Source organism: Callorhinus ursinus, unplaced genomic scaffold (genome assembly GCF_003265705.2).
Source record: "Callorhinus ursinus isolate GAN/ISIS: 27379988/994484 unplaced genomic scaffold, GSC_fseal_2.0 scaffold18, whole genome shotgun sequence".
Classification (NCBI taxonomy): Eukaryota; Metazoa; Chordata; class Mammalia; order Carnivora; family Otariidae; genus Callorhinus; species Callorhinus ursinus.
Genome location: NW_027397080.1, coordinates 21,985,146 through 22,006,895, shown reverse-complemented (window position 1 = coordinate 22,006,895; position 21,750 = coordinate 21,985,146). Strand labels below are relative to the sequence as shown.

General features: G+C 49.8%; 1 protein-coding gene and 1 pseudogene across 1 annotated transcript; both read left to right on the top strand.

Moving 5' to 3' along the window:
* The first annotated feature begins 1,257 nt into the window (after positions 1-1,257).
* Positions 1,258-21,610, top strand: PINK1 (PTEN induced kinase 1). The gene is made up of 8 exons (XM_025855759.2): positions 1,258-1,714; positions 11,567-11,848; positions 13,629-13,729; positions 16,757-16,939; positions 17,430-17,593; positions 18,534-18,661; positions 19,026-19,262; positions 20,301-21,610. The coding sequence occupies exons 1-8, from the start codon at positions 1,319-1,321 to the stop codon at positions 20,556-20,558; spliced, it is 1,749 nt and encodes a 582-aa protein (XP_025711544.1). The 5' UTR covers positions 1,258-1,318; the 3' UTR covers positions 20,559-21,610.
* On the top strand, positions 2,025-5,435 carry LOC112811595 (distal membrane-arm assembly complex protein 2-like; annotated as a pseudogene).
* Positions 21,611-21,750: the final 140 nt, after the last annotated feature.

Genomic DNA, 21,750 nt, shown 5'->3' with positions numbered 1-21,750 from the left:
TAAAAACTGAATAGAAACAAGTGGAAAGGGAAAAACAAAGGAATCTACACATCCACAAGGGTACTAGTAAGCAGTAAAGGAGAATAAGGCAAAGTTACATCAGATCGGGTACTTAAAACAGCCAACCTCATCAGCTGGGGAAGCCCCGTGGAGACAGCCAGGCTGGAGTCCCCATTGAAAGGCCTGGGTGGAGCATCCTCCCCTCAAGTGAGACTTTCAACTGACCATCCTCATAAAGGCCAGATTTATATGGCAAAATAATGGAGTGTGAAGTTAAACATTTGTTTGCCTACATTCACTTTGGAGCAAGATGCATTCCTCTCTTATCATGTCTTTACATCTTCAAGGAGCCTGGGCTAGATGTGTTTGCCTCCCCGCCCAGATTCCATTCTGGGGGGGCCAGTCCAGCCTAGACCCAAAGCGGATATAAGGCAAGATTTATAGCTCTTTGGTGTCTGGACCAGAAAGCTAGTTTTGTGGGTTTTTTTTAATTTTATTTATTTATTTGAGAGAGAGAAAGCACAAGCCGGAGCGTGGTGGGAGGGAACAAAGGGCAGAGGGAGAGGAAGAAGCGGACTCTCCGCTGAGCAGGGAAACCAAGTTGGGACTCGATCCCAGGACCCTGAGCTCATGACCTGAGCCGAAGGCAGAGACGCTCAACCGACTGAGCCACCCAGTCACCCCCACAAGGGCCAGTTCTGACCTGGAGGCGAGCTAATGTCAACTAACCAGGCTCCCAAGGTCACTCATGCAGGACAAGTCTCACAAACTACATTCTTCAGCCTGCCTGTGTGGGTGTGGGTCTGGGTGGTCGGTTATGCAAGAGAACTCACAGAAACCTCCATCCATGTAGTACAGTGGGCAAGGATTCAACAATCAGGGCAACGTGAACTTTAATCTCAGCTCTGACACCGCATGTGACCACAGATTGTCACCACCCTTTCCATATCTATAAAAATGACATTCCTGGGCGAAAATGAAATGAATTAGCAGATGTAAAGAGTCTGGCGCGGCGGGTGATGGTCAATAAATATTAGTTTCCTTTCTCAGTTTCTCGATTTTGCCCAGGACCAGCGATGTTCACACTCAGAACTCTTAACCCCTCCACGCTGGATTCAAAGTGCACATGGGCGAGAAGCTACCCGCCGCGCAGGTGCGCGCACGGCGCCCCCTCGCGCCCAGCCGGGGAACCGCCGGAGCGTTGGTCCCGCCCCCCTCCCCCCCCACCAGCGCCCGCGCCTGCGCAGAGGCACCCCCCCGAAGTTTGTTGTGGTGCCGAGCGTCCCGCACGCTTGGGGCACCGGGTCGCGGTGCCACCATGGCGGTGCGACAGGCGCTGGGCCGCGGCCTGCAGCTGGGTCGGGCCCTGCTGCTGCGCTTCACCGCCAAGCCTGGCTCGGCCTACGTCTGGGGGCGGCCCGAGCGGCCGGGCCCCGCGGCGGGCTGGGGCCGCGGAGAACGCCCCGGCCAGGCCGCGGGACCCGGCGCGCAGCGTCGCCGGCTCGGGATCGGGCTCCCCGACCGCTACCGCTTCTTCCGCCAGTCGGTGGCCGGGCTGGCGGCGCGACTCCAGCGGCAGTTCGCGGTGCGGGCCCGGGGCGGCGCGGGCCCTTGCGGCCGGGCCGTCTTTCTGGCCTTCGGACTGGGCCTGGGCGTCATCGAGGAGAAGCAAGCGGAGGGTCGGCGGGCGGCGTCGGCCTGTCAGGAGATCCAGGTGAGCGCAGGCCCGGGGGCGGGGCTGGGAGTCACCTGCTGCCTGGGGCCTTGCGGTCAAGCTCTACCTCTGTCCCAGCTGGAAATGCGTTGGACATCACCAGTTGAGGTTCATTTGCAGTGATACTGCACTCCTGATTTGGGGCCAGCACCTCACATGTTCCCTGCCTCAAATGGCATGTTCTGGAAGACATGCTGCTAGTTTTAGTGCCGGCTGCCCCATGGCTGATGGCTTTGTCTAAGTTTTCTAAAATGTACTGACAATTAAATCATGACACTTCTTTTCCTGAGATAGTTGTCATCCCCAGTTTATGGACAAGGAAAAGTACTCAGGTGAAGTAATTTGCTCGAAGTCACACAGCTATTAGCAGACAGTGCCCAAAGACTGACTCTCCAAAGCCTGTGCTTTTAACCTAAGCCTCCACAGTTTAGCCAGTCAGTGACATAGCTGAAGCCAAAGTAAAAACAATGAACAGCAGTAGAAAAAAGACCTAACAGTTTTCAGTTAACCTGTGTAAAGTTATCAGGAGTCACTGGATATGGGGGAGGGGAGGCTTTGTAAATGCTTAAAATAGCACAGAGACCTCTGTTTCTACTCAACCAAAATCTGTATTAGGCATTTCCAGACAAACAGAACCAATAGCATGTTTATTAAAAAAAAAAAAAAAGCGAGAGAGAGATTTATTTTAAGGAATTGGCTCTATAGTTGTGGAGGCTGGCAAATCCAAAATCTGCAGAGTAGTCAGGCAGGCAGGAGACCCAGGAAGAGCCACTATTGTGGCTCAGGTCTGAAGGCCATCTGCTGGCCCAGTTCCCATTTCTTCCAGGTCGGTCAGTCTTCTGGGGTCTGAAACCACTCACGGAGTTAGCACAGTGCCCGTGTGGTACAGCGTAAGGCTGAGGTCGGGGAAGATGGAGTGACTTGCCCAAGGACACAGCTGTTTAAGGACTGGGCAGTGTCTCCCATGTTTCCTGGTTTCCAGCCCTTGTTCTAGTTCTTCTTACTCATCACCAGAGTGTCTCATGTTTGAGCTCTGGCCAATTTGGGTGACAGGTGACTCGTGGTCCAGTCCCCAGCTGCTGTCCTTGTCAGCGGTAGATGTGGAAAACAGTATGGCAGTTCCCCCAAAATTAAAAATAGAATTATCATTTGACCCAGGAGTTCCACTTCTGGGGATATGCCCCAAAGAACTGAAAGCAGGGACTTGAGCAGATGTTTGTACACCCATGTGCATAGTGGCATTATTCACAATAGTCAGAAGCAACCCAGATGTCCATGGATGGATGAATGGGTAAACAGAGTATGGTATCTACATACAATGGAGTATTATTCAGCCTTGAAAAGAAGTTCTGACACATCCTACAACATGGATGAAATTTGAGGACATTATGCTAAGTGAAATAAGCCAGTCACGAGGAGAGATACTGTATGATTCCACTTACATGAGGTCCTTAGAGTAGTCAGATTCACAGAACAGAAAGTGGAATGCTACCAGGCACTGGAGGGAGGAGGGAGTGGGCAGTTAGTGTTTAATGTGTGTGGAGTTTCACTTTTGCCGGACGAAGAGAGTTCTGGAGGTAGATGGTGGTGATGGTTGCACAACCGTGTGAATGTGCTTCGTGCCATTGACTATACATTTAAAAATGATTTAAGTAGTCCATTTTATGTTACATATATTTTAACATAATTTGTAAAAATAATCTTAAACCCTGTACGTGAATGTTCATAGCAGCGTTATTCATAATAGCAAAATATTAAAACAACCCAAACATCCTTCGGCAGATGAACTGTTTAACTCTGGTACATCTGTACATAAATATTAAGTAATAACTAGGAATCAACTACTGATACAGTTAACAACCTAAATAAACCTCAAGGATATTATGCCTAGTGAAAAAAGTCAGTCCTCAAAGGGTACATGCTGTGTGATTTCATTTCTGTAATGTTCTGAAAATGATAAAACTATAGAGATGGGGAACAGATCAGTGGTTGCCAGAAGACAGGGGCGGGGTGGGGGCAGAGCAGATGCAGAGGTGGCACGAAGGAGTTCTTCTGCAGTGATGGCACAGTTCTGAATCTTGATTGTGGTGGTGATTACACAAATCTGTACATGGGATCAGTTTGCATGGAGTTGGCAGTCTAGCAAGATGGCGGCGCCCAGGGCAGGGTTGGAGCCGGCTAAGAGAAGACTGGAAGGAGGTTGAAGGAAGAGTTTGGGGGCTTTAAGAGTCCCTGCACCTGGTGGCCCTGGTCTGGAGCGGGGGGTACCGGTGGTATCCATGGCCCGGGCAGGGCGGTGGCCCCAGAAGGCAGTCAGAAGAAGGGGAGGTCGCTGCTCCAGTTCCTGGCTGACCACTCCTATGACGTGGAGGCCCTGAGAGAGTACCTGCTCCAAAAGCAGGTGTCAGAGGTGCACCAGAAAAATCGACCTTTCACCTACATCACGGGGCGATATGGCCCATACTTCGGGGGTGCCTATTACATCCTGAAGCAGGGAGGCACAGTCAAGTTTCAGGGCAAGGAGTGGATATGGTCAAATGAACATGGCCACTTCTCTCTTGAGTTCTTGAAGTTCCAGGCAGTGCCTCTGGAGGCTGCCGATGTCAGCGGCTGGGCTGCCAGCTACCACGGCCTGGACAGCCTCTGAACCTCCGCAGGCTGGACGTCTCGGACCTCCCTGCCGTGTCCAACCTGGCCCTCACTCGGATCTTGTTGGAGGAGATGCTGTCCAACTGCGAGATTCTGGGGGCTGACTGGGCTCAGGGCCTCAAGTTAGGGCCAGAGGAGCAGTCTCCAGACACAGCCAGCCTCATCCCTGCCTAGCCCTCGGCCCCCTCCCCATCAAGCTGGATCTCAGTGGACTCTGGGGAGTGTCTGACAGTTCTCCATACTTCTGTCTTCCATCTGGGTTCACTCAGCGTGGGGGTCGGGGTGGGATGAGGGATGTGGCACGGCAGATCTGCAGGTCGGAGGGGAGAGCATGAGGTTGGGGTATTTATTCCCCACCTCAGGGGCTGTGGCTGGCTGCACCCCGTGCTGAAAGGTCACTGCTCCTATCATCCAATGGGGCAGCTCTTCCCACACGCTTCTCTCCTGGGTTCCACCAGCCACCTCCTGCTGCTTCAGGCCGGGGGAGGTAAGCAGCCCCAGGGAGCTGCACCCCCCTGTGGTTTCCCAGCCCTGCCCACTACCATGTCCAAAGATTCTTCTCAAAGTATCCTTATTTGAGTATGCTGCCGTTTCCTGCCAGGACCCTGACTGATACGGAGGTGCTCCCGGCATACTTCAGGCCTGCTGCTTCCCCGTGTGAGCCAGCTCAGCCCACCACTCGCCGCAGCACCCCAGGCCTACGCTCACTAAATGCTGGCAGTGCCCTAAGTCCCACAGTGTTCCCGCTCACCAGTTTATTGACTCAGCTCCAAATTCAGCTTTCTTGTTGGCTCTGTGAAAATTGACCTGGGCCTTTGAAATAGTTTTCCTTTGCTAAGTGACAGGATAAGGTTTGTCAGTAGAGGGTCCAGGAGAGATTACAGGAGGAAAGGCTTTTGCTTCCTGGTTCCCCGCCCATGTGCTTGCTCTGCAGGCTCCTGGGCACCTGCATTGCATGCGGCCTCCCCAGCATGTGGCTCCTGAAGGGCCAGGTGGTCAGCAGCTTCCCCTGGAAACCGACCCCGTGGTTCCAAAGAGCAGTGCCTCCCTGCAAATGACTCTCCACCGGGATTTCCAGTACATGCCAAGGCACCTTACCAGTGAATCTCTTGTTATTTCAATTTGCTGTTAAAATCAATTAATTCTTTATTTTTAAAAAATATTTTATTTATTTGCGGGGGAGGGGAGGGGAGGGCGTGCACAAGCCCGGGGAGCAGACTCCCTGCTGAGCAAGGAGCCTGATACGGGACTTGATCCCAGGACCCTGGGATCATAATCATGACCTGAGCCAAAGGCAGACCCTTAACCAGCTGAGCCGCCCAGGCGTCCCTCAGTTAATTCTTTATATTGAACTTCACCTATTAAAAAAAAGTTGCATAAAGCTGCGCGCGCGCGCGCACACACACACACACACACACACACACACACACACACGAATGAGTGCAGGTTTAAAAAGATGGTGAAAACTGAATAAGGTCTGTAGTTGACAGCAGTGTACCAGTTCACTGTCCTGGTTTTGATACTGAATTGCTGCTTTATAAAATGTCACCACGGGAGGAAACGGAAGGGACACAGGACGCTTTGTACTATTTTTTTTTTTTTTGCAACTTCTTGTGAGTCTAAATTATTTCAAAATTAAATCTTAAAAAAATATGTTTCATTCTCAAAGCCACGGTTGATAAAGAATTACTCTACAGAACATTGCTTCTGCTCCGTGGAGTTTAGAAACTAGTTGGCAAGGCAAGATAGACTTTTCTTTCTTTTTTTTTTTTTAAGTTAAAAGTTCTCACCCAAGGTGTCTTAGTTATAGATGCCAGTGCTGTAGGAATCCTCCAGGACAGGTTGCTGTGGGCTGGATTGTGCAGGCTGGTTCTAGAGGAGGGAGGAGCTTCAGTTGGGACTTGAGGGATGAGTAGGGATGAGCCAGGCAGAGCAACTCCACAGAAACAGGTTCGGGGAGAGGGTTAGGGTTAGAGAGTTGTATGAAAGATAAGTATGGGTACTGCACAGTAGAGCCTGGTGAAAGCTTTCACAAATAGGAAGCGCCAGGCCAAGTTGCTGAATAAAAGTTAGGTGTTTGAGCAGAAGAGTGACATGTGAACGTGAAACCGGTAACCAAGGGGTTAATAGGACTACTAAGCACACCTGCAACTTTTTACCCAGACTTTCTCCACTTGGCTTTGAAATATCCCTGCCTCTCCTCCCCCAGGGAGGCAGATTTGAGGCTTCTTCCCCCATCTCCTGATTTGGTGGCCTCTCAAAAAAACCCCAAAAAACAAAAACCCTACCTTGCTGCACTGGCTGTCTCAGTGATTTTGCTGCAGGTCAGAGGGAGCGCTTAGCCTGTGGCTAGTCAGACCCCAGCCAGTACGGGGAATGCAGTGACCAGTCCGAGAGACTGCCTGGGCTCTTTCTCCTAGGGACCGTCCCAAGTCCCACCCCCCACTGGGCACTGCCAACCTTGGGCACCTAATTTAACTCTTGCAGCAAGGAAGCAGTTTTTGGCTTTGGTTTGGACATGGGTCTCTGGATGAGTCTTTCATGTGCAAGGCCACATGAGCTTATTTCCTCTTCCTGGTGGGTTGCCTCCAAATAGGGGGATTGGTGTGGATCTCTGAGCCTTGGCCTCCTCATCTGAGAGTTGACTAGGGAGCTGTTCCGTTCAGTAGGTGAAGCCCTGGCTTTGGGGGAGGAACCCGTGCTCAGAGGTACTCAGGGCTCCATTTGGTTTGTCTGTTGCTTCAGCTTTTGGTATTTTTGGACAAAACCAGCCATGTTCTAATTGGAAAATGGAAAGTGAATTTGATTCCCCAGTGCAGCCCAAACTTGGGCAGTCTTTGTTTTGTAACACTGCTTAATCATAATATTCATTAGACTGGAGAAAAATGCCCAATTAATGGAGCCATAAATTATGATATATTTGGAAATTGGGCCTTTAAGATTTTGTTTGCATCTTGTTTGTGTATTTGTGTGTCCATGTATGTATGTTGTAAATGTGAGATTTTTTTCCCTCTACCTCTGGATGGTGTTGCTAAAATTAATTTGTAGAAGAGCTCAGTTTAGTTGGTGTAAAGGCAAGTAGTTGTAAGAATTGGGCATTCCAGGGGCGCCTAGAATAAAAGTTAGGTGTTTGAGCAGAAGAGTTAAGCCTCTGCCTTTGGCTCAGGTTGTGATCTTGGGGTCCTGGGATCGAGCCCCGCAGGGAGTCTGCTTCTCCCTCTGCGCTCTCTCCTCTCTCTCTCTAATAAATAAAATCTTAAAAAAAAAAAAAAGAATTGGGCATTCCAATACCAAGAAAAATACTTTCAAGTTCATATGATCTGGGAAACCATTCAATATTAAAGCTAATTTAAGGTGGTTGGTTTAATTACAACGGACATGTTTTTAAAGTTGCCAGTAGTAGAGGTAGAACTTTTGTTCTGCCTGTATTTACTGAAAGTCAGGTTCATGTTATAAAGTGTTAATGGATAATCTAAACATAATTGTTGAGAACAAACAGGTTTGTTTTTGGCTTCTATTAAGGGAAACAACTCTATGTAAGGAAAGTGTGACTGATTATTTAAAGAAGGAAAACTTAGGATAAAACCTGAATATAAGAAGAAAAGTTGTAGAAGATCTATGAGAAGGGAGTCTTTGGGAAGGAATTTTGTGGATGGTCAGGACCAAGATTATGGAGATTAGTCAAGCAGTTTATGAGGGAGTGATCCACAGCAGAGGAAGAGACCGATGGTTAAGAGAGCAGGATCAGGCAGGGGTCAGGCAGTGATACAACATCAGCAGAAGCCTCAGCCCATTCTCTGAGGAGTTCCAAAGGCCGGATTACCCTTCAGAACCATCCGAAATTGGGGCAAACGGCTCAATTTTATATACTCCTATGAACAGTCATTGGATGGGACCACCTAGGAAGAGCATGACCTCAGCAAGGCAGCTGTCTTCAGTCAGGGCCCTCCCTGACGACCGCCGAGAGCTGAGGACTGTTGGCAATTCCCACAGCTGAAGGTCCTTCATTCCTGATGGAGATTCGGGCCAGCACATCCCAGCACCCACCACAAAGGCTCAGATCCATGCAGCACCCTGGTTGGCCCTGTCTCAATGAGTATACGTCAACATGGGCCGTGACAGGGAGGGACAACATACATTTTTTTTAAAATTTCTTCTTGTTGGAATGAATGAGTTTTACTCTCAGAAGTAGATCAGTGTGGGACGCCTGGGTGGCTCAGTCGGTTGAGCATCTGCCTTCGGCTGGGGTCATGGTCCCAGGGTCCTGGGATCAAGTCCCGCATCAGGCTCATTGCTTGGCAGGGAGCCTGCTTTTCCCTTTACCTGCTGCTCCCCCTGCTTGCGCTGTCTCCCTCTCTAACAAATAAATAAATAAAATCTTAAAAAATGGGGAAAAAAGTACATCAATACAAGATTGGAATTTGGTTTTCCTATTAAAATGACCATTTTCTTAGTTACTGGTCTATTTTTTTTTTTTTAAGATTTTATTTATTTGTTGGAGAGAGGGGGAGCACAACAAGCAGGGGGAGTGGCAGGCAGAGGGAGAAGCAGGCTCCCCACTGAGCAAGGAGCCCGGTGCGGGACTCGACCCCAGGACTCTGGGATCATGACCTGAGCCGAAGGCAGATGCCCACTGTCTGAGCCACCCAGGCGTCCCATATTGGTCTACTCTTAATAAGAAATTACAAACAAAGCCTTTTTCTCTTTATCTTTAATCTTCCTAGAGGAAGTTTCCATGTTTTGTCTTTATTAGGTCTTTGATTACTTCAGGCAGTTGAATCTTAATATTGAAAGAGCTAAGTTTTGCTCTTCAGAGAGCTCTTTTTGCCTTTGGAATCTTAATGCAACCTTGGTTAAATAGATAATTATTAAGTTTTGTAATGATCTGTCATCCTCTTTAGCCATGTGTTTTAAAACCTTATGATATTTTTGGGGCGCCTGGGTGGTTCAGTTGGTTGGGCAACTGCCTTCGGCTCAGGTCATGATCCCAGGGTCCTGGGATCGAGCCCCGCATCGGGCTCCCTGCTCGGCGGGAAGCCTGCTTCTCCCTCTCCCACTCCCCCTGCTTGTGTTCCCTCTCTGTCTCTGTCTCTCTCTCTCTCTCTCTCTCTCTCTCTGTCAATTAAATAAATAAAATCTTTAAAAAAAAAAAAAACCTTATGATATTTTTGACCAAATTCCCAAGATTCAACTTCTATATGAAATCTTTTTATTAACGAGACTAGTTCATTTGGTATGTCATATTACATGGGAAACATCGTCAAATAAGTGGTGATAAACCTTAGATTATGTTATATAGGTGAATGCGGTAGCCGTGATATGTCCTGGTATAATGTCGTCACTTATTCTAGTTATTGAAGCATTGTGTGTCACAGAAAAACCAGGGCCATTTTTGTGTCTTTTGTCATTTACAGTCATTGTTTTACTCTGATGCTGTTACAGATATGTTTCAGCTTCAAGGAGATTCGTGGAAAGGACTTTTGACAAGTACAGGTCTCTGATACCTTTAAAATTGTAAAGCCAAATTGAGTTAAGAATTTCTGGAACTAACAGGAAAATTGCATTCAAGCAGAACAAGAATTAGTAACATGGGAATGAATTGAGGAAAATGATTACTCTTGTTTGAAATGTTCCTGGTTCTTTAATGTTTGCTTTTCCAGATTTAAGGAAACTTTTTTTCTCTTAAGCTGTTATGACTTGCAGAAATTTGGTAAAATATTCCTTTGTAAACAGATATGAAACATTCATCTTTTTCTTCCCACCTGATCCCTCCAGATTGATTCAGAAACTCTCAGTATTATATATTCATGGCAATGTATATATTTGCATAAGTTCAGTAAGAATCTGCTTTTATGATAGGACACAGTTGGAAACACTGGTTATATTATCAAGGCTTTGGCTGGAATATCCTCTTTGAGGGTGACATGCATAGACTCAGATATGACCAGTTTTAAGGAACTAAGGTTGACTTTATGGAGTTAGTGAAGCCCCTTGGAAAAATTAGCCTCGTGCCTTGCTTATAGGGTTCCCAGCACCCTTACCAGGTGAATAAAGAAGGTCACTTCCTGGCAGGTGCAGGAACCTCTGGTTATTTTGGGAACCTCAAGAAGAGAGGAATTTACCCAAATCTATAGGTATTGCAGGCAAAGTCTGATGACAAGTATTACATGGCTTGGCTTCTTAGCCTTGAGAGACTATTAAAAGTTCGGTCTGAACTTCCTTATGAAAAGTTCCAGCAAAGCAGATTTTCTGTTTAAAAATAAAGCAAACCATATATGGCCAATCACTTTATTCTTGCAGCACTTATGTAAATAAATGGGCCAAGATTGTTAAAACTGGAGTCTTAATTTGGCTATCTTGGGTGGAAATGAGGGTGATTTTAGAAAGAGAAATCACACATTCGTGGAAGTTAGAGTAACTGTCTTTGGCTGTTTGTTGTTTGCCTCTAAAACTGGGCTGGATCCTGAATTCTGGTTTCCTCCAGTATCTGGTTATGATTTTCCAAACTAAAGTTTCCAATTTTCTCCCATTCCCTAAAGCTGCCCTTTCTCCTGAAGCCCTGCATACTGAAGCTAGACAACTTGAAGTAGACTTCAGATATTTTAGAATTATTAGAGCTGTTTGGAACCCAAGAAGGCAGCTATTGTCTGCTGCCAAGGACACCAAAAATGGGACTGCTTGATTGCCCAAGGGAACAATCGGGCAGATCAAGGTGCCAGGCTGGCGGCCCACACACAGACTCCAAAACCCTTACTAGTGGCTCTAGTAGCAAAGACTTAACCAAACATCAACCCTAGTATTCCTCTGAAGGTCTAAGGAGAGCTGCCCCTCCGTAGCTCTTGAGAACCATCCAAAAGCTACCTGCCAAGCCCTTGCACAGAGAGCTCTCTCTGTAATCAGAAGCCTCCAACACTGTGCAGGGAGCTTGACAGGCAAGGTGGGCCAGCTGCAGAGGTGAGAAGTTTTGCAGTGTTCTCTGACTGCAGTGAAGGTACAGAGTTTGAGAAAAAATTATTCTGAATAATGGGAAAGAGAGGTAGCTTGGCCTAAGCCCAGGATGAGCAGTAAAACCCAATTTGGTTGTTTTTACTAGCTCTTGATCTTGTCAGTGAAGACCTTGCCTGGCTCTACCTCTCTCCTCCCCCACTGCCCTTGAGCCTTACTAGGCATCCTAGCTCATTGTGCGTGTTTTGTTCCTCACAGGCAATTTTTGCCCAGAAAAACAAGCTGCTGCCTGACCCTTTGGACACCAGACGCCAGCAGGGCTTCCAGCTGGAGGAGTATCTGATAGGGCAGTTCATTGGCAAGGGCTGCAGTGCTGCTGTGTATGAAGCCACCATGCCTGTGTTGCCCCAGAGCCTGGAGGTGGTGAAGAGCATCAGGCCTCTTCCAGGCAGAGGCCCGGGTGTCGTTCCACAAGAAGAGGAGCCAGCTTCCCAGGCCCCTGCCTTTCCCTTAGCCATCAAAATGATGTGGAATATCTCGGTGAGGAGGGGGCCTTTCATCTTTGAATTGGACATTTCTCAAAACACCAGGGGCGCCTGGGTGGCTCAGACAGCTAAGCGTCTGCTTTCGGCTCAGGTCGTGATCCCAGGTTCTGGGGTCCCGTGGGCTCCCTGCTTGGCGGGGTAGTCTGCCTCTCCCTCTGCTCCTCCCCCTGCTTGTGATCTCTCTCTCTCTCTCTCTCTCAAATAAATAAAATCTTTAAAAAAAAAAAAAAAAAAGGCAAGCCCCGGTCTTGGTGGACCTGCTAGTGCTTTTTCCCAGGAGGTAGACAGGCGGGCTCTCCATACCATGGGCGCCTGTATAGTTAGGCTTCCTTGCCCTCTCATGCAAGAGTCTGAAGCAGTTTCAGACTGTAATGTCTGCCAATCACCTGAGGATCCTGGTTAAAAGGCAGATTCTGGTCAGCTGGCCTGGGATGGGGGCTGGGATTCTGCCTTTCTAACCAGCTCCCAGGTGATGCCCGTGCTTCTGGTCTGGTCCGCACACAGCAGCAGGTGCCTGAGCCCCTGGTTCCTTATGATCCAGTTAGCTGATCCAGTTAGCTGAGTTCGGGTCTGCCGTTCCCACCATCCTCCCTCATTCGTTCCCCTGACCTGCCTCCCTGGAGAGGAGAGGCCACACGCCTGTCCTTCACACTCCCCTTTCAACCTCCCCTCCAGATCAAAGGGTTGTTTGTCACCTCCCTGCTCTCAACTCTGGGAGGACTCAGGCTTAGGGAAATTGAGTGTTCATGGCAGCTCATGCTGGACACTGAAGAATGCAGTTTCTGGTTTTGACCTGGGGGATGAAGGCTATTAGACTCTTGCCCTTCCGAGCTAGGTGCTTAGCTAACAAGTAGCCAAGGCCTTTGCCTGTGAAACAGCCAGGGTTGGCATCAAAACTTCCAGATGGGCATGCTGACTATCGCACATGCAAAAGCTAAATGACTCCTAGAGGGTTCCTAATGGGTTCCACAGGATTAAAGAGACCTTTGTAATGAAATAAGGAAAATGGGTGCTTTTGCTCATCTTTGGTTCTTTGCCGTTGTTCCTTTTTACTGAGGGGCTGGGGAGGGTTGTCCTGTGATTCAGCACAACCTTATCCAGCGCAGATTTGTCCGGCTCTGCCTGTCCGCTGAAGGCAGCCTGCAAGGGGGAGTCTTAGTGACCCAGTGGCCAGTTTGAGCCTGGTGGTGACCAGAGGCATTGATGGTAGGAAGAAAGGTCCCTCACCCTATCTTGCCATCTCTTCCTGCCCTGGGCACCCGAGCTGCCAATGAGATGTGATGTTGAAGCCCCCTGGGAGTTGGCCCAGATGGCACCTCTGCCTTCTCTCTCCCAGGAGAGAGTAGCTTGGCTTGCTATTTCAGAGAGTTTATCTTTTTTTTTTTTTTTAAGATTTTATTTATTTGAGAGAGCGTGAGCAGGGGCAGGAGCAGAGGGAGAGGGACAAGCAGACTCCGCACTGAGCAGGGATCCCAACGTGGGGCTCGATCCCAGGACCCTAAGATCATGACCTGAGCCACCCAAGCACCCCCAGAGAGTTTATCTTATCTCGAATTTCAAAACCAATTCTAGGAGTACCTGGCTGGTTCAGTTGGTGGAGCATGCAACTCTTGATTTTGGGGTGTGAGTTCAAGCCCCACCATTGCGTGTAGAGATTACTTAAAAATAAAATCTTCAGACAAACAGTTCTAGGCAGTAGCTGTCTGGTCCAGATTACAAGGAGGACTTGGACCTGCTCTGGTCTATATAGCCCTGAATTCATGATTGTATTCCAGGCAGGCTCCTCCAGTGAAGCCATCTGTAGGACGATGAGCCAGGAGCTAGTCCCAGCTAGTCGAGTGGCCTTGGGCGGGGAGTACGGAGCAGTCACTTACAGGTAAGCACTCATCTGCCCACCAGACTGGCTGTGAGTTCTCTGAGAGCAAAATCCTCACCTGTGTCCTCAGAGCGGTGTCTGACGGACATGTAATAGATAGTAAGTACTCACTGAGTGATGTAGTTAACGGTGGCTTTGTTGTTGTTGGATAATTCAGCTTGGGGAAGATTGCAGATCATCTGAAGATGCAGGTGGCCGATTCACACTTGGAGCAGAGAGAGGCTGTCCCAAAATGCCCAATTCAGAATGTTGGAAAATTGATCTGACTTCTGGTTGTTAAGTAATGCCCAGGGGAACGCCACCCATCCATACCAGCTGAACTCCATCCCCGGCGCAGGCAACACTCATTCCAGTCTTGGCAGTGCCAAGAGCTTTAAAAAAAATGTGGCCCATTCTCAAGAGTTCTGTGTGCGGCAGAGGAACAAGACAGGTTGGGAGCAGAGGACAGGGTGGGAAGTGCTTAGAATCCTGGATGCTCGGTGCTGAGGGGAGCCCATTTGGAAAGGCCTCTCGAAGGGACCATCAGGGCTGCCTTTTGAAGATGAATAGGCACCACCTGGGCAGAGAGGTGGGCAGAGAGGCCACTCCACAGAGGGAAGAGGGGGCGGATGGCAGCCCGCGCTCCTAGCTCTTTGTAGGCACCGTGTCGGGCGGCGAAGATGAATGCCGCGCACGTGACACCGTGCGGTGCCGTGCATGCGACAGTGTGCTCCCTCTCGTATTTGCAGACCACCGGGAAGAGCTGCGTCTTGGCAGCTTACTAGTGGGTGGTTTCTAGACCTAGTGCTGTCAGAAGGGGGAGGGCAGACACAGGGACTCGAGAAAGCACATGGAAAGCCGCTTCCGTGGTTTGGAAGGCTCTCGTGTGCCTGAGGGGCCGTGCAGGCGGACAGAAGCAGCTGCTCGGTGGGCTTGGTGTCCTCCTCTGCTCCTCAGCCCTTGGTAGGGAATGGCTGTTGCTCTGGGGGGGCTGTTTCCCTCCGGCGGCTCCGTGTGGGGCCTGCTGATGCCTCTGCTGCAGAGGTTGTGCAGACCTCCCATCTGGAGTGCTCCCTGCCGGCCTCCAGCCCCTTCCCCTGCTTGCAGTTTTTTCATAGCATTTATCACCATCTGACCTTAAGTCATAGATGGCTTTGTCTATCCTGCCTCTCCCGTTGTACTGTGAGCACTCTGAGGGCAGGGCTCTCCTGTGTTGTTTGCTGTGTACCCCTACAGCTCAGTAAATGTCCGTCGAATGATCCCATGAATTTGACAGAAGGTCTCTTACCTAAAGTACGGATGCCATCAGTGACTCAGTCCCTGAGAGCACTCTGGGCATGTTTCCATCTAGTCTCTGCTCATCTGGGGCCTCAGGCTCGGCCCTTGTGATCTGCTCCTCCTACCTCTCCCACCCCATCTCTGATCTTGTCCCATTTACACCCTTGTGCTCTACCATGCTGAATTCATACCGCCCTCCCCCAAATGCACCACGCTCCGCCATGCCTGTCTTCTGTACACGCAGTTAGCTCTCCTTGGGCTGCCCTCCCCACAGCCTCCTGCCCCGCTCGTCTCCGTTCAAACACACCCCCCCCACACACACGTACCTCGCACGGCCATACTCCCCCCGTGGGCTCCCACGACAAGCGGGCAGAGCTTTCCCCACTGTGACATGGACAGCCTCGAGCTATGATCCTGATTCTCCCACTGGCCCCAGCGGCCCAAGGCTAGGAACAACGCTTCAACTCCCTTGATTGCTTACAGGGGTGCACTCAGATGGACTCAAGAGAAAGAGCAGTAGGCCACACATGGACTGACTCCACAGAGCTCGGGAACTGAGGCCCACCTTAAGATGGGGGCGGGCATCTTGCTCCCTCGGTGTTGTCTTCATGTCTCTGGGCTTCTGCTCCCTTCTCTGCTCCCTGCCACCCCAGTGTCCTTATTTCTTACCCCATAGCTCTTCCATGTCTGTGTGCCTTTGGTTTCTACATCTCTGGCTTCCCATGGCCCCAGTCGAGTCTCATGGCATCCTGCACCTTCAGCTGCATTGCTGACTGCTAAGTTACTACCATGTTTTTTTCACTGGTGCTCCTCAAAAAGAGAATTGAACTGGCCCCCATCCCTTTTCCCACCAACCATTTGTATCTCAGATGTGACTGCAGGCTCCTTGCCCTGAGGCCAGGTGCCCGCCCAGTGAGAGTACGGGCTGAGGGGTGGGGCTGAGACATAGGCTGACTCACACCATCCAGAACACAGCCACTGTGCCTCACCAAGGCTGTGGGTGTGGGGCTCCCCAAGGAGGAGGGGTGGACAGGCAGGTGACTAATGTACTACAGACTGCATCTGTGTCCGTTGTTCATTCATTCAGCAAAGGTTTTGTGGGTTGTTTTTTTTTTTTTTAAGATTTTATTTATTTGAGAGAGCATGAGAGAGAGAGCACAAGAGCAGGGGGAGGGGCAGAGGGAGAGGGAGAAGCAGACACCCTTCTGAGCAGGGAGCCAGATGCAGGGCTCCATCCCAGGATCTGGGGATCATGACCTGAGCCGAAGGCAGATGCTTAACCGACTGAGCCACCCAGGTGCCCCTCAATAAAGGTTTGAGCTCATACTACACTTTAAGGATTATGCTAGAACTTGCCATCAGAGATTCTAGGTCCTTTATGTAAGTATTAACCTTAAAACTTATGTTACTACCTTATTCCCTTTGGCAATTGAGACTGAGCCCAGAGAAGTAACCTGGCCTGGGGCTTGCAGTAGCAGACCTGGAATTCAAACCATATAGTCTGATTCCAGTCTCTTAACCCCTGTGTTCTGCTGCATGGGATTGATGGATGGACAGATGGACGGACCAGCAGAGTCATCAAATGTGACAGGTCATTTTTATGGGTTTGTTTTTTCGCTCTAACACCAGGTTCTGCACCTGACACATAGCAGATCTACAGTACATATTTGATAAATTTTAAAAAATGGGTGAATGTCAGTATTTATCACGGCATAATTATCTTTCCAACTGTTGTATCTGATACTGGACTCTCCCATTTGGCTGAAATAGGAGATCCAAGGGAGGTCCCAAGCAACTGGCCCCTCACCCCAACATCATCCGGGTCTTTCGTGCCTTCACCTCTCCTGTACCACTGCTGCCAGGGGCCCTGGTCAACTACCCTGATGTGCTGCCCCCACATCTTCACCCCGAAGGCCTGGGCCATGGGCGGACGCTCTTCCTCGTTATGAAGAAGTAAGTAGGAGCTGGTGGTGCCTCTGTGCACCTGGGGGCACGGGGTGGCAGGGAGAAGGACCCTCACCCATGCCGAGGGCATACTGTCCCAGAAAGTGGGGTCCCTTTGGAGTGACTTTTCATGAAACCAGAATCTCCTCTTCATTCAGAACCTGGTCCTCACTGGTGTTTTTAGTCCATTTGACTCTTGCCCCCTCTCTATGGCTTGCCTTACCAGTTGTGTAAAACCAGTTCTCCTCCCTAACCCTCTACACCTCCTGGCATTGCTGTCACTGGCATGAGGAAGGAGTATCTGTACCATTACTTCCATCATGTGGGGCCCCAGCTCTCCCTTCCTAACTTCAGGATAGTGGGTGGTAACAGAAAGAATACTCGGGGAAAAAGATCAAAAAACTTCAGGAAGAGGAAGGGCCATCATCCTAATAGTAAATAAGATGCTGGGGGACCACTGATGTGCGACAGCCAGAGGCCCTGTCACCCTCTCCACCAGCTACCCCTGTACACTGCGCCAGTACCTTCGTGAGAACACCCCAAGCCCCCGCCTCGCCACCGTGATGATCTTGCAGCTGCTGGAGGCGGTGGATCATCTGGTTCAACAGGGCGTCGCGCACAGAGACTTAAAATCTGACAACATTCTCGTGGAGTTGGACGCAGGTGGGTCCTGGCTGCACCTTCCCAGCCCCTCCAGGGGCGCCAGACTTCGGGTCTGCAGACACTTAGGACCCTTCCAGTCCTTTTGGGTTTTATGTCCTATTAGAAGTTGTATCTTAATTTAGCTCTGTACCCAAGAGATGAGCAATCTCTCCTTCAAAATGGAGGCTTTCGTTCTCTTTGTGGGGCTTGTGGAATGATGGTTAATGGTCCCCGAGTTACTTTCTGTTGCTCACTTACAGAAAAAAAACCTCGGTGGTGGGAGTTTTCTCAAAGAAAAGAGAGGTAGACTTAGCTCAGTAGAAAAAAGAATTTTCAAACAGTGAGAGCTGTCCAAATGTAAGCCCAGCTGCCCCTGGAAATAATGAGTTCCCCAGTTCCCCACACAGGAAGCACTGAAGTAGAGGCTGGATGGCCACTTAACCTGCGATATTGTAAAGGAGAGTCATAGATTGGGTAAATTTTGAGCTATAAGATTTAAAGTAATGTGCCATTAAATTGCTAGAGGAACTAGCTCTTTAAAGGAAGTCTGTGTGAATCCTTTTACAAATAACTAAATCCTAACGTACCTGTTTCTTAGGTTCGGACTTGGGGTTTCAAGTTCAGATCAAAGATCTTTGGGGCATAAGAGCTCTTAGAGCTAAGCGCCATCTACTGAGTAAACCAGGAGCAGCTCCTTCAGTCTTGGGATAGCTCCGATTACTGATGAGTTACATTGAGCCAAACTTCTATCCAGTTCTTTGCTTGAGGGCTGTGGTTTCCCCGGAAGCACCTTTGTGCTCCTGTAGCTGGCCTCCCATTGAGCGCTCTGGTGAGTGGCCAGCCGCTGCGTTCCTGGGCTGATACTGCGTCCCTGTTAGCCCCTCAGCCACATCTGTAGGGCTCCTGCGAAGGCCTCTCAGAGGAGAGAATCATCACTTACCTCTGCCCGTTCCTTCCCCAGATGGCTGCCCCTGGCTGGTGATCACAGACTTCGGTTGCTGCCTGGCTGACGAGCGCACCGGCCTGCAGCTGCCTTTCACCAGCTGGTACGTGGATCGGGGCGGAAACGGCTGCCTGATGGCTCCAGAGGTGAGTCCCGCCGGGCATGGCCTGTGCCGTCAGCACACTTCTCCAACTGGTTCCCGCTGACTGAGAGGACGAGACTCGCTGCCTCATTACCTACTCAACACCTCTGTCTCTTCTGACCCTTAATTTGGCACAAGTCCCTTGCCCTGTGAATCTGGCCCTCCCTAATGTTTACAGGAGATGTGCGTTTTGTCAGCACAGAGTAGGCAGCCTAAGCAGATTCTTCTGGGTCTGAGCCACAGCTCACTCAAATCCTGGGTTCCTTGGGACGGGGTTCAGATTAGCCTGTGAGTCAGGTGCTGTGTAGGTACATGAATACGTTAGGAATGCCCGCAGCTTGAAGCTCACCTGTTGCTTTCCCAAGCAGGTGTCCACCGCCTGCCCTGGCCCCAAGGTGGTGATCGACTACAGCAAGGCGGATGCCTGGGCCGTCGGTGCGCTCGCCTACGAAATCTTCGGGCTCCCCAATCCCTTCTACGGCCAGGGCGGGGCCCACCTCGAAAGCCGCAGTTACCAGGAGGCTCAGCTGCCCGCACTGCCTGAGTCAGTGCCTCTAGATGCAAGACAGCTGGTGAGGTCACTGCTCCAGCGAGAGGCCAGCAAGGTAAGGCTGTCCCCAGGTTTGCAGGGGTTGTGGAAGTTTATGTTCCATTGTAAAGATCAGGTTTGGGCAAGACTAGAGTGACAGATGGCTCCTCTTACAAAGATAAAGGCCAAGTACAGGAGAACAAACTTCAGTATAAACAGGAGTAGGGGAGCTGGCCAGCAAATTAGAATTCCAGCAGTGCAACTCTTCTTGGCTTCAGTGGCTTAAGTTACTCAGAAGAAGATCTGTTGTTGTTTTTTTTTTTAAGATTTTATTTATTCATTTGAGATACAGAGATACTGAGAGAGAGAAAGCATGAGCAGGGAGAGAGGCAGAGGGAGAGGGAGAAGCAGCCTCCTCACTGAGCCAGGAGCCCGATGTGGGGCTCGATCCCAGACCCTGGGATCATGACCTGAGCCGAAGGCAGACGCTTAACCGTCTAAGCCACCCAGGCGCCCCGAAGAAGATCTATTTTTAAGAAATGTTTAATGGAGTTGTAGTTTATAGGAACAGTTGACACCTAATGAGACGGATGTGAAGACCTCTCCCAAGAGCAGATCTGGGCATTTCGAAATTAAAAAGGGAAAATAAAGGCTAGCCAGTTTGAAGCCGTGATTGGGCATGGCCGGTCCACAAAGGCAGACAGGGTTCAAGCTACTATTCTACCGCTTCCTCCCACTGGGTGGCATGCTGGCAGGAGCCACAGCCCGTGCTCACTGCTACCAGTTTACAAAGTGATGAGAGGACCCCGCACTCCAGAGAGTGCCAGGACCCAGGCAGTTTGTGGGCCTTCCTTGATGGGGAGGCGATTTCAACAATGCAGGCTGCCCGGGGCACATGTGTACACCTGGAAAAGCCTGGAATGGGGTAGAGAGCATCCAGCAGATGTCAGGTGAGTGAATGGTATTATAGGAAGGAGAGACAAAGGGATGGACAAGAATTTGGTTGGGGCCAGAGAAGGGGAGACCCTAAAATAAGAATTCATTAACAGATCAGGTTTGGGGTTGAATGCTTCGCCAAGGATGTTCTAAGCTCCTGCTTCCCTGCCTGTTGCAGAGACCATCTGCCCGGGTAGCTGCTAACGTACTTCATTTAAGCCTCTGGGGTGAACATACTCTAGCCCTGAAGAATCTAAAACTAGACAAGATGATTGGCTGGCTCCTTCAGCAGTCAGCGGCCACTCTGCTGGCTGATAGGCTTACAGAGAAGAGCTGTGTGGAAACCAAGATGAAGATGTTATTTCTGGCCAACCTGGAGTACGAAGTGCTGTGCGAGGCAGCCCTGCTCCTCTTCTCCTGGAGAGCAGCCCCGTGAGGGCTCTGCTGTCGCTGGCATATCACTAAAAGAACTTCACAACGTGTGTGGTGCTGGTCTGTGAGGGCTGCGGGCAGGCTCCCAGGCCGAGGGCGGGCGGCGCTAGAAAAGGTCTCAGGCTTGGCAGCTAGAAGGAACAGCTGGTGGCAAAGGTCACGGTCTGTAGCTACTAACTCACGCGAGCTGTGCGATTCTTAGGTGCGTCGTGTAACCTGCGTGAGGCTCTCACCTGTGCTGTGAGAACTGGACCAGAGCCGAGCCAGAGGGGCTGGCAGACTCTCTGCACAGGGCTCGTGGTCAATAGTCCAGCTGTCACGGCTACTCCACTGTTGTTAGAGCACAAAAGCAGTCCGAAATGCGTAAATATACTGAAATTTGAATTTCATATGTCACTAAATATTCGTCTAAATTTTTTTTCAACTATTTAAAAACCTGAAAACCACTTTTGGCCTGCAGGCCAGACTGACCAGGCCATGGTTTGCCAACCCCTGGTCTAGATGAATCCAAAGGGCCTAACTCTAAAAAGAAAATGATAATTAATCACTAGGCCCCCTGTGTGTAAGTGCTAACAATGTGTAAGATCGGAGTACAAATCAAGAGTGAGTTCAGCAGGTGAAAAGAGGGTCTGGAACTGGTTAACTGTGGGCCAAAAAGCCCTACCAGCCTCCCAGACCTCTGCAAAGTCCATGGCTGAGCAGATCTGTTAGAGGAGGGTCCAGGCAGCGCAGGACTCCAGGAATGAACTCTGGCTTGTTTGAAAGTGGCAGCCAGGACCTCGGTCTGCATGTTTTCTGAACTGGATGCTGTATTTGATCAGTATATTCAGGTATCAGAATGAAGAGACAGCCAGCAAGGCCTGGAAAGCTCGGGGGTGTCTCTAAGGAAGCACTTCTGCACAGCTTCCTCCAGCTACTGAATCAAGTCTAATAGCTAGAAGCAATGATGAAATGGAAATTAACAGTGTGTTGTTTTACTTGCTGATTGGCCTTTTGACTAGCATTTCTTACGGGAATTGTGAAGAATTAAATGCACATTTACAACTGAAGAACACATATTTGCTTTGAATTGAATATGTGGCTTTAAGAGTGATTCTTACAGCCTAATAAAGACAAGAAAATTCCGTGAGTAGAGATCAACAGTGGGGAAGGGATTTCACATTAATTTTACACATGCTTTTTAGAAATCAACTACT